The 12,531-nt window shown below is 45.5% G+C and overlaps 1 protein-coding gene across 1 annotated transcript in view; it reads left to right on the plus strand.

The window, feature by feature from the left end:
* The window catches only part of TSPAN2 (tetraspanin 2), a 44,181-nt gene that overhangs the window by 13,108 nt on the left and 18,542 nt on the right, over positions 1-12,531 (plus strand). The window contains exon 2 of the mRNA XM_032154898.2: positions 3,382-3,484. Coding sequence (XP_032010789.1) covers positions 3,382-3,484 — 103 coding nt within the window. The remainder of the gene's footprint in view (positions 1-3,381; positions 3,485-12,531) is intronic.

Here is a 12,531-nt window from a genome sequence, read left to right on the forward strand (position 1 = left end):
GGGCTTTCCAAGATGGTAGCAAGCAAAGTAGAAGCTGAGTCATGGTCTGTCCCACACCCTCTCAAGCCCCAACCTCCGACCTCCCCCAGACTCTCCTTACCAAACACAGCATCGAGGTAAGGAAATGAACCTCTGTACTGCCATTTATGCCTGGAATTCGCCTCTGCTGCCAGTCCTTCCTTGCCCAGTGACTTCTCACTCATTCTTCAAGACGTAAATCAAAATTTAATGACTCCTCCTGCATGCCAGTGGCTACAGTTTGCTCCAGTCCCTTGGCAGTGTGCACGCTGTTCCTCCTCAGCACACTTCCTGCATTGTAGTGCACTTAGTACTTTATGTGACTGTCTACCACATTAGACTATGAACCATGTCTTTTTCATCATCGTTTCCCTGACACTGAGCACAGTACCTGGCCTGGACCATAGTTTATTCTTAATAAACATGCAAAGAAGAAAGACAGGGAAGGGAGATGTGGCTGGGGGCAGAAGAAGGAAAGGTTAAAAAAAAATGGTAGCCTCCCATTTCTTATTTGTTTTAACATTGGCTGAGGTGTAATGTTATGTCTGAATGCAAAAGAGGGGTTGAGATTAAAGGGAGAAGAGAGAATGTGGGCATGAGGCAGTTTTGGCCTCATTGGGTTAAAATTTAGGATTAGAGAGTTTGAAGACTTCCTTCAGGTCTCTGGGGAGACCATTTCCTCCAGCTCTATGGAATACAGGGAATGTTGAGAACTTAGTGACACTGACATGCTCACTTTGTTCCTGACTGGAGTGGAACTGGTGTGAATTTTTTTCAAGCAACTTCTAGTGTGTGATAGACCAACCAAAGCCCAGTGAACACAGAGCATTCCATGAATCTTACAGGAATGGTGAGTTAAAAAGGACTAAAGTGCTGTGTGGTCTGTGCCAATGCCACTTTCCAAAGCAGTGATCACCCTGTCTCTTGTCACAAGCAGCATCAGCCCTGGCCAGGTCCTTACCCACAGCATCCCCGACACAGCCGGCAGCAGCCTGCTGGGAGGATTCCCTTCCACACAGTGATGACATTCAGCTAAGCCACAGTTTCTTTGACCCAGGAGGAAACCCGTGTGGTTTGGGGTTAGGGGCATGGATGAGCAAGCGCAGATTTTTTCCTATTGCCCGATGGCTTTAAATTGCAACCTCTCTTTTAATTTTCCATTATGCATCAAACACATCTGTGCCAGAACTGGACAAATGTATTCTGTCTGGGAGGATAATCCCAGACAGCTATAAATTAGAGTTTGTGTACAGAGATTCCAAAAATGTGGCCTCGTGGTAGGGTGTCCCTGGGACCAGTCACCTCCTCCATAGTCTGCTCGGTGGCTGCTGGCTTTGGCCTGATGCCTCTGTCAATAGGTCTTGCTTTGTATTTGGAAACTCTGTCTTTCCATTGAGTCGCCACAGAGATGAGGGCGTGCAGGGTTGCCTGTGAGGCTTTGCTGGGCATACTTGTCCCAGGCAGCCTCCAAATGCTCCTAGGAGGAACCTAGGTGATTGACCAAGGGCATTGCTCTCTTTCCTACACAGAAACAGCGAGGACCTCAAAGCTGGTGTCCTCCCAAGTTAAAGCATGGCCCAAGAAGACTCTCCTCACCTTTTCTGGATTGCACATAGAAACTACCATGTAACACTTTAAAAATATATTTTTTAAGTTGCAAGAGAAATACATGCTTAATGCAGAGAACTTAGAAAATATACTGAGAAGGAAAAAAGTCACCTGGAATCCTGCCCTTCATAGATAATGTTTTAGCAAGACTCCTTTCAATATGTTTCCATGCCATGCCACCCTTTTTTTTAATGCAGACGTCTTTCAAAAGCTGATTGATCCTGGTTCCTTTAGCTGCCCCTCACATTATCCAATTAGTGCTTTCCTCTAAGTACTGGAAACTTTTAGTTACTCCACAAGGGAGAGTCCAGCTGGTAGAATTCTGCCCCTCTGACTCCTCCTCACTGAGGTCACACCTCTTTTCTGAAGAAGCTGGCCACAAAGGGGATTGGCCTTGGGAGACAGAAGGAGAAGAGGGATAAAGTCCTCATAGAAATCCAGCCAGATCGTCCAGAAGGCTAGTTCCAGGTCCTTTATAAGCTGCCTGGCAAGATAGAAGTCTCCTGTATAAAAAGGACTATGCTGTCTCTGGTGCGATTTTTCCTTTTAGACCTCTGCTCCTCTGATTTCCATCCTCCATGCTCCTGTTCCCAGCATCTGTGTGTGCTCTGCTGTATTTGGGCAGGGGAAGCCTCTAAAGTGTTCATTCAGTGGTAGGCCAGGGCAGCCCAACAGCAACTAGATGGGCCATCAGAATTAGGAGGCTATTTTTATATCTCTGCTTACTTTCCCATGGTGCCCTGGGCTCAGAAGGTGCCCAGTAAATATCTGTTGATGGATTGATACAGTGAAATTCCAGAGTGGTGTTTGTGGAGAGAAAACACCGTGGCTAGAGCCTGCTGGCACGCAGCAGTGACAGTCCTGAGATGGCAGAAAGGGCTTCCAACTTCCATGCTGAGCCTCACAAAAGCCTTCAGAGTAGGGAAGGAAAGGAAGCCGGGTGATGACTCTACCAGCCGCCAGCCTGCCCAGCCACTGCCTGCGGCAGCCACTCAGCCTCTCCATGAGCCACACAGCACACAGACCATGCTTTTTCAGAAAATTATTTTTTCCTTTCTCACTTTCCATGGAAACTCAAAATAGCAACCAAAAAAAAAAAAAAAAAAAAAGACTGGGCTATCTCCCTACCAGCAAAACCATCCCCAGGCAAGGCAGTGACCATATAGGATGGTGGGAGAGGGTTACAGATGCCCCTAAAACCGCTTTCTATTTGGGGACTGTGCACTCACGAGGTGTGGGTGGGTTCTGAGGTTGAGGTTGCTGTATTTTCTTCCCATTTAGAAAGGTGGGTTTCCCCCAGGTCTTGGAGTTCATCTTGCTCTTGGTGACCTGGCAGCTGAGACGTAGTCACTTCTCATTGTAGTGTGGGTGAAGAGATCCGACATGCCCAGCAAGGGACAAAAAGGCAGCGGGCAGATGCCTTCCAGAGGGAATGTTATTGGAACATTGCTTTTGAGACACCTCCCTGGCTGTGCTGTGTGTGCCCCATAACCACAGGGCAGCCTGGCATCATGGAAAAACCCTGCTTTCAGAATCAGAAAAACCCAGTCCAATGTCACATCAGGGGCCTGAGGGGCTTCGTGCACATCACTTCACCTCTCTGAGCCTTCATTTTCTCCCCTGTAAAATGGGAAGGGTGGTCTAAGTGATTTCTAAAGGGGTGACCTCGTCAGTGTCCTGTGCCTAGAGCCTGCTCTCGGATCTGTGCATGCTCTTTCCCCTTCCACTGTAAACACAGTGTCATTTGCCTTCCAGCTGGCTGGATCGGCCGTCATTGCTTTTGGACTATGGTTTCGGTTCGGAGGTGCCATAAAGGAGTTATCATCAGAGGACAAGTCCCCAGAGTATTTCTATGTGGGTGAGTGACTCCAGCTTCCTAAGCTCCAGCTCAGAGTAGATGGGGCTGTGCAAAGGCTTAGAGCAGAAGCGGCACTTGAACTTTAGTGGGAGGGGGAGGGCAGAGAGGCAGGGAAAGAGGCTGAAAGGAGCCACCCCTGAGCCCCTGTGCACTGGTGTAGCCCTCCGGGTTGTCTGCTGGAGACAGGTAGAGAGGCTGTTGCGACCCCTTCCCCTTGCCCTCACAGGGTCTGTTCCTCCGCCCTCCAAAATCAAGGGAGTCTGGGGCCAGTAAGAGCAGCCTGTTGTGCTTCGTTTCAAGGAAAGAAGTCTCAAGGAAATGCAGCTAAAATTTATTTCAAAGAATGAGAAAACTCCCTATTGCCCCTGGAGTAAAGTGGGTACACCACAAGTGTGTCATTCACTAGTCCATCTGGGGTGACACAGGACCCCTGTAGGATTTTATTTTGTGATCTTTTATTTTAAATTGTCTAGGAAAAAACATAACTCAAAATACAGGTTAAAAGGTGCTAATCTCAGTCTCTCCATGACTAGGGACTGCAGAGAGGAGGGGAGGAGAGAGAAGAATGAGGGAAAGGAGGGATGGAGGGAGAGGAGATGGAGGGCTGCCCCTGGGAAGAGGCTCCAGCGGGAAGGGGCAATAGCTCTGCCCCTGCCACAGTAGGAAGGGGTGAGGAGTGTGGGGTAGGGTGCAGCCTCCACCCCCAAGGCAGTGCTCTTAGTAGGGGCTGAGCATTGTTGCCCTGGGATTAGTTGACCTACTTCTAGCATTTCCTGTGGCCTTTTCTCATTCCCCAGCTAAGTGGACTAAGACTCTAGATTTCAAAAAGCCCAAGACAATTGTCATTAGAGGTGGCACCCCCATATACTCGCTGTTTTAGGATCTGTACTAGCCAAAGAGTAAGCTTCAGTTGCTGTGGTGACCTCTGTGGCGGGGAGGAGGAGCATCCTGCACGGGTCATTTGCTCTAAATCACAAGAAGAGTAGAGTCTCTTCCAGGAGAGAGAGAGCGCAGGCCCCACTCAGAGCAGGGACATCGTCCCGAAGGGCCAGCCTGCAGCTGTGCTGCCTCTTGTTCCAAACACTCTTCCCACACAGCATCCTCCTGCGGGGAAAAGAGCTGTGTCAGTTAGGATACTTTTAGAGGAGAGTAGCAGAAAACCTACTAAAGATGGATAACAATAAGGACATTCCACATTTCAGGAAATCTTAGATGTGGCTCTTTGTAAAACACTCAATTATTTTAGGTTCCACTAAGAAAGGAAAAAATGCTACCAGTTTAGCTATGACATACCATAAAAGATGCATTCTAATTTCAGCATTGTTAAAATATACCAAAAAATAAATCATCTAGACAGTGATGAAATATAGTAAAAGAAGTCTGCAGATGGGGACTTTCCAGAATTCGTTCAGAGCTGAACAAAGTCATCAAGGGCCCAGGTTCTTTCCCCCTCTCTGCTGTCCTCAGTGTCCTTAGACATCTCCCCTTAAAAGATAGCTGCAGTGGCTCCAGGCGTCATGTTCTCATACAGCGACATCCAAAAGAGAACAAAGCAAATTTCGCTTCATATGGTCCCTTTTTTGAATGAGTAAAACCTTTTTCAGAATCTCCCAACACATTTCCCCTTGCAGCTTATTAGTCAAAATTGCATTCTGTATTCATGCCTAAACCAATCACAGCCAAGAAGCTAATTACTATGATTGGATCTCTGACTAATTGATATTCACACCTTCATACCCTCCCCTGGGCCTGGAGAGGGGCCTGGGCCCCCCACAGGACCTGTGACACTTTGACGAGATTGGGATTTTGTGACAAGGAAAAAGCAGAGGAATCTGCCGTAGACATAAAACTGAAATGCACCTTTCTACCCACATGGTTTCCAGGAAATATGCACAGGACAAGGATATTTGAGACAAAAAAATATAACCTATCAGTACAACCTAAATATAATCCATTGGCCAGCATTCACAGTCCTGGGCTCTGCCGTCACAGAAAAATGTGTAAGAATTCTGTAACTGCCCCCATGTAACTTGTAATATAAATGAAAAGACTCATAGACTTCATGATTTAAATCACAATAAAAATTAGCATGTGACTAAATGCCAGCTAAGTGGTATTTGCAGTGGGTGCATTAGAGGTCATTCTAAACTGGTAAGGAAAGAAGGATTTAAGTTAGGTTTTAAAGACCAGGCTGTAATCAATGGAGAAGAGGAAAAATGGGGACTGGAAAGGCTGAGGGGAAGGCATGCACAAAGAATGGCTGTGGGGAAGGATTAGCAAGCCCGGTGGGCCGGGGGCTCTGTTGGAGTCTGAGGACTGAGGCATGGTGGGCAGTAGGATTTGGAATGTTGGGGAGGGAGAGGGAACAAGTATAGAGGCCTTTGAATGTCAGGGTTAAGTTGGTAAACAGTAGAAGAATGATTTGGGGCCGGGGGTAGGGTATGATCTGCACTGCATTTTAAAGAGATTATTATAGCAGAAGTAGAATGAAAGGGGAATCCCAGGACAGAAAAAAAAAATGGCAGATTATTGATATAATCAGGCCTGACAAATTAGGGTATAACCCACAGTGATTGCAGAAGGAATTAAGAGGAAAGAAACAGAAAGATAAGAAACATTATTAAACATTTTTAAGCCTGCCTAATCAAACTCAGGGACAGAAGAAATCAAAATGGCAAAAGAGATGAGTGAGAGGCAGAGTCAAACCTCTCAGTAATAATTCATGACTTTCTGATGGAAACCTGAGTTACAGGTCTAAGTAAGGGGCCCCTGCTCCATCAGAGGGAGGGGCCGTTGTGTGGCGCTACAGATGGAAGACTTCCCTGGGAGCAGCCTCAGTCTGTGTTTCTCCAGAAACAAAAGGCTGATAACAGTTTCACAGCTCTAGATGTCAGTTCCACATAAAAACCTTTATGATTAGATACATCAAAAGGTTGAATAAACTTCCATAGATGAAAGTGAGCTCTCCTTCATGTCGTATTTAACCACTATCGTGACAAGAATCAGAATTGTGTGTTTCATTCAGGAGATTCCTGTGTTGAGCCGGAGGCTGAACTGGCTCTACACACACATTCCTGCTTTTGTTTCTAATCTAAACCAAACGATACGCACACTGCCTGAGATATGAGGAATTCTTCATTATGTCATATCTTTATGGACTTGTCTATCAGGACTCTTCGTATTGCAAATCACAGACACCTACTCAAATTGACTGAAGCAACACAGACCTTTATTGACTCACATACTTGAAAGGTCAAGGGTTCATACTGGTCTCAGGGACTCAGACGATGTGACCAGAGTCCAGTCTGGAGCCATCTCTTGGCCCTGCTTTCCTTGGGCTCCATTCTTAGGCAGGTTTCTTCTCCATGTGATAAAACGGCCGTCAGTGGCTCTAGGCTCCACCTCCAGAGTGACTCCAGAAGTAGAACATGCTTTTTTCATTCGAACAGATCCATCTAATGCCCCAGGCCTAACTCTCGTTGGCAATATTGGACCTCGTGCTCATCCTCAAACTTGTCATTGTGGACAGCTGCTTGTGGGCATATGCCTGGGCTTCATGCCCGCCATGGAGCTGGAGGTGAGTCAGCCCTCTCAAACCACATGGGCTGAGAATGGAGGAGTTCCCTTTACCTAATAGAGAAAAGAAGTGGATTCTGGGCAGGGAAAACAGCAGGCCACAGCAGGGCCTGAATCCCCCTGCTTGCTCTTGGTGTCACAGGGCATGATATGGGTTTACCTACCCTTCGTTTCTCGTCCACCACATCTCCCTTCCCTAAGGCAGCCCAGAGTGGTTGGTGGTAAAGGCACTCACGATCCATGCTCAAAGTTCAGAGAAGTGGGTCGTCGTAGAAACTTAGCATCACGCAGAATAAGGAAACTACAGGCCGTGAATAAGCACCTGGGGCTGGCAGTCAGCCAGGGCTTCCCAGCTCCTCCTGGTGGGGCTCGGCCTGGAACCCAGGTTTGCAGACAGCCAGGTCTGTGCTTGCTCTGTCTCCCGGTGCTGCCTCTCTGGATAGTGGCATCAAGAAGTCCTTGTGAAGTCAGGTACCTTTTTTCCCCTTCAAGTATGTCTTATAATATAAATAGAAAGAGCAATAGACATATTTGTAGAAATTGACATTTTTTCCTCAGTAAATAATTTTCCACATAAGAAAGATACCTGCTCTCCAGCAATAAAACAAGAAGAAAAATACACTAGGATACTGTTTATGGATTTACACAACATACAGTATGAGGTGATAGCACTTTAGGAAACAAGCAGGCCCAGTGTTTGGGAAATCTCACTCCATTGTCACAGGACACCATTCACTGATCTGGGTATTTCCTTTCCAGAATAGGTTCCAGATAGATCAGCCTATTAAACTCTTATCACCCCTTTGTTAAAGAGTGTCCTAAACAGGCATGGCACATTCAAATGGTTCTTAAAGAAATAAGCCCTTCCAGCCTTGACTCTCCTCTCTGAGAGGAACCCCAGGAAGACAGTCTAGGTCCCTGCTTCGGGGTAGATGACTGCCAGACTTTGTAAGGGAATTGTCCCATCTTCTGGGGGAAGCTTTCCTTTCTGGCATCCTTGGTTCTCTTTCCTTGGGGATGGAGCGAGTTTTTCTTCCTGTGATAAAGATCAGACATAACCTCCAAGCCAGAGGTATGATCAATCCCAGGGCAGGGCAGGGCAGGAGGATCCAGCTGTGGGAAATGAGGACAGGGCGAGAGGATAGTCAGACTGACTGCCGCCTGTGTCTCTTCTCAGGGCCCTCTGCATCCAGGCCAAGGCCTGGAGGCCCTTCCAAAGTCTCTGTGTCCACTGGTTGCTAAGGGTAGAAGAGAGGACCTGGAGGAGTGACGCTGGCAGAGGAGGGCTTGGGTTGCTCCATGTTTCCTAGACCTTGTCCACGCTAGTCTCTTTCAGGGCACTCGGGAGAAACCCCTGTGTCTTCCAAATTCCAGCAACTTGCCCATCTGACTTCCTGTTACAGTCTCTCTCTGGAGTGGGCAGACACCCCAGGGGTCTCCTTTCTAGAGTTACAGAGTAGGAGCGAGCCCCTCAGCCCTTGGAAAACTGGAGAGACTGTGTGCTTGGTGCATGAAGTCATGTCTGTGAGCAGAGGATATTAACAGGTTTTCTCCAAGAAGGGGTTGCCCACACACACAGGAGCCACTCGGCTCTCCAGGATCGCAGCCTGACTGCAGCTGTCTCTCCCTGTGGAACTCAGAGTCTCCAAGCCTGGCTCTGATTGTGGCTGGATGTTATGTATAAGGAAAGCATTCCAGTGCCGAACACCAAGGGGGTGGCTTGGCTTGTTAAAAACTCTGACTCACGCTGGTCATATTTTTCCACTTGGTTTTCACTTGTACCTGACATCCATGGTAGCTGGATACCAGAGAGGTGTTGTAGCTTACATTGTTGAGATAATTTCTCCAGAGCATTTTTGTAAGAAGTTGGAATAGACAATCATTTCCATATTGCAGCTAACAAAACTGAAGAATAGGAAGACTTACCTAAAGCCATAGTTGGCAGGCCTGGATTTCTGGCTCCCAGCCATGTACTTTCAGAGGAAAAACCAGGAACCATCAATTCTAGACATCTCAAGTACTTTTCTCAAGGAAGAAGAACAATAACTCTACTGACATTTATAAATTGCAAAATGAACCAATTTCTAGCTAAGAGCATTATTGTTCTTCAGAGTTACTGCTAAAATGAAAGCATAGGGGTTCAGGGGGTGCACTTTAGAGTACGCTCCCCTAGGTTCAGTTCCAATTTTTCCCCTCGCTAGCTATGCAATCTTACATAAATTATTTAATTTCTTGGCATCTCCGATTCTTCAGCTGTGAAATATGAACATATTTAAGCATAGTATCTGTTTTGTGGTGAGCCCTCAGTAAATATTGGCTATTATTATTACAGATCGAGCATCCCTAATCTGAAAATCCAAAATCCAAAATTCCCCCACATCCAAAAGCTTTTGAGCACTACCCTGACTCTCAAAGGAAATGCTCTTTGGATAATTTCAGATTTTGGATTTTCGGATTAGGAATGCTCGACCAGTGTAATGCAAACATTCCAAAATTTGAAAACATCCTAAATCTGAAACACTTGCCCTTCCCCAAAACTAAGTTGTATTCAATATTCTAGATATTTGCATTATTATATGCATTCAGGGGATACTGGAAGGGAGAGTGAAGGGACATAAATGTAGGGACATAAAAAATTTTAGAAAAAAATGGTAATTAGCAGACTATGTAAAACCATCTGCTGCTAGAAAGCCATTAAAACTGATGACCACATCCAGTCCCTAAAAGGGGGGAACGATTTTTAAATGAGTTTATCCCAGTAGGCCATTAGGAGGCTCTCTCTCATTTTTATGTTAACTAAAATGATGTTTCTAGCTTAAAAGAAGACTCTGAAACCTAAGAAAAGAGTGATGGAATTGCCTGGGAACATGTTCCAGATCTTACCCTAGCTAGAATGACTATTATCAAAGGGAGAAAGAATAACAAATGCTGGCGAGGATCTGGAGAAAGGGGAAGTCTCGTACACTATTGGTGGGAATATAAAGTAGTACAGCCACTATGGAGAACAGTATGGCAGTTCCTCAAAAAATAAATACAGAGCTATCATCCAGCATTCCCACCGCTGGGTATATATCCAAAAGAAAGGAAATCAGTAAATTAAAGAGACATCTGCACTCTCATGTTTATTGCAGCACTTTTCACAATAGCCAACATATGGAGTCAACCTAAGTGTCCATCAGCAGATGGATGGATGAAGAAAATGTGGTACATATACACAATGGAGTATTACTCAGCCATAAAAAGAATGAAAGCCATAAAAAGAATGAAATCCTGTCATTTGTAGCAGCATGGATGGAACTAGAGGCCATTATGTTAAGTGAAACAAGCCAAGCACAGGAAGAACAGGTATCACATGATCTCACTCACGTGGGAACTGAAGAAGAGGATCTCATGGAGGCCAAGGGTAGACTGATGGTTACTGGAGGCCGCAGAGTGTAGGGGGGTGGGGAGATAAAGAGAAGCTGCTTAATGGGTACAAAAATACAGTTAAATAGAAGGAAGAAATTCTTGTATTCTATAGAACAGTAGGGAAATTATATTTAACAATAATTTTTATATATTTCAAAGTAGCTAGATGAGAAGAATTGTAACTTCCCAACGCAAAGATAAATGTTTGAGGTGATGGATATCTCAGTGACACTGATTTGATCCTTACACATTGTATACGTGCATTGAAATAGCATATGTACCCCCAAAATATGTACAACTATTATATATCACTAAGATATTAATAAATAATTTTAAATACTTTTTAATTTTTAAAAAAGAAGGTGTCCCAGGGAAAGTACTTGTGGTAGCATGTCACAAGATCACTGGCATCCCAAAGCCCAGCTATTCATGATGAAAATGTAATTTCAAAGTGTTTTCTATTTTTCAAATCAAAGGCAATAGGACTCAGAAAGCACGAGGGATTTGGGAAGTAGGTCGTACGTTTGTCACACCTGCTCCTGTGGGAAGGAGAAGGCTCTACAGTAACCATCTTGGAATTTAAAATGTGGCTGTAAATTAATTAATTACATTCAGCAGCTATTTTTTGAGGGACACACCATAAGAAGGATAAAGTATCCTTGGAAGCCACAGGTGGCCTTACGGCATGCAGAGTATTAGAGCCAGATTTGGAACTGGATCCAGCACGCCCAGGAAACCTTTCCTCTTGTAGAATTTCTTCTGCTTTTCCCTTCAGCTCCAGCAAGCAATGTTCATTTGGAGCTGGGCTGAGTCACAGGCCCACACATACAAAACAGAAGCTGGCTGAGAAGAGGCCTCAAAGTTGAAGCTGCTAGGGCAGCTTCAGGTTGTTTTTGCCATGAGCTCTGGGATTCTGATAGCCTAAGAATGAAATAGTGTTCCAATAAGCACATTTTCCTGAAAAGCTCATTATTTCAGAAGGATAAGTATTGTTGCCTGAGGGAGCAGACAGTTTCATTTACAGTGGGGAGCAACTCTGGCCTCCTCAAACCTCTATGCCCCTGTCCAGTGAGCCTCCCACCTCCTCAGGAGCCTCCCTCTTTCTTATATTCCAGGGTTTCTTGGGGTGTGAAGCAACCATCCTCATGTGCTTGGCTTTGGAGAGCCCAGCTATGTAGTTGCTTTGTGGATGTTTGCTGAGACCTGTTTCCAGCCCATATCTCTAAGCAAAGATGGGTGATGACAGCCAGCCAGCCTGGAACTGATTTGATTTTCTCTGTCTTATCTACTCATCCAACGCACACTGACTGAGAATTCTGCCTTGTGCAGGGTATGTTCTAGAGAGGATGAATAAGGTTTGTCAACTTGAAATCTATAATGAGAGACTAATGGGAGAACCTGCAAAAGCACAAAATGGAAAAGAGCAGGGCACAGTCAGATCATGGTGAATGCCCAGGTGGCTGGAGCATAGGATGGATAAGGATTTTGGGGGAAACTGGTCTGTAGGCTGTGACTTCATGATAGATCTGCAAATGGCATCATGTAGCAATTGTGGCAGTAGCAATGGGAGGCAATGGGCATGTTCTGCAGCAAGGTGGTTCACCAGAAGACATTCCATGAAGGAACTGAATATGGTGTTGTTGCTGCCACCCTGCATCCAGCTTGCTTCTGTGGGGTGGTCAAATAGAAATGTGGGATGGGAATTGGGGCTGCAGGCCAGGGCATCCTGCCTGCAGCCAGCCATCTTGCCTCTCAGACCTCCACTTGTAAAACAGAAATAATAGTCTTTGCTTACCTAACCAGGTTGTTTTGAGAAGCCAATAAGATGATGGAAGTGAGAGCTTTGAAAACATTGCAATACAGTGAATGACTTTTTTTTTCTTTTTCAACTTTCATTTTAGAATCAGGGGGTACATGGGCAGGTTTGTTACAAAGGTATATTGAGTGATGCCGAGATTGGGGGTATGACTGAACCTGTCACCCAGGTAATGAATATAGTACCCAATAGTTAGTTTTTCAACCCCTGAGCCCCTCTAATAGTCCCCAGTATCTATCATTCCCAT

Source organism: Hylobates moloch, unplaced genomic scaffold (assembly GCF_009828535.3).
Source record: "Hylobates moloch isolate HMO894 unplaced genomic scaffold, HMol_V3 SCAFFOLD_5, whole genome shotgun sequence".
NCBI classification, from domain to species: domain Eukaryota; kingdom Metazoa; phylum Chordata; class Mammalia; order Primates; family Hylobatidae; genus Hylobates; species Hylobates moloch.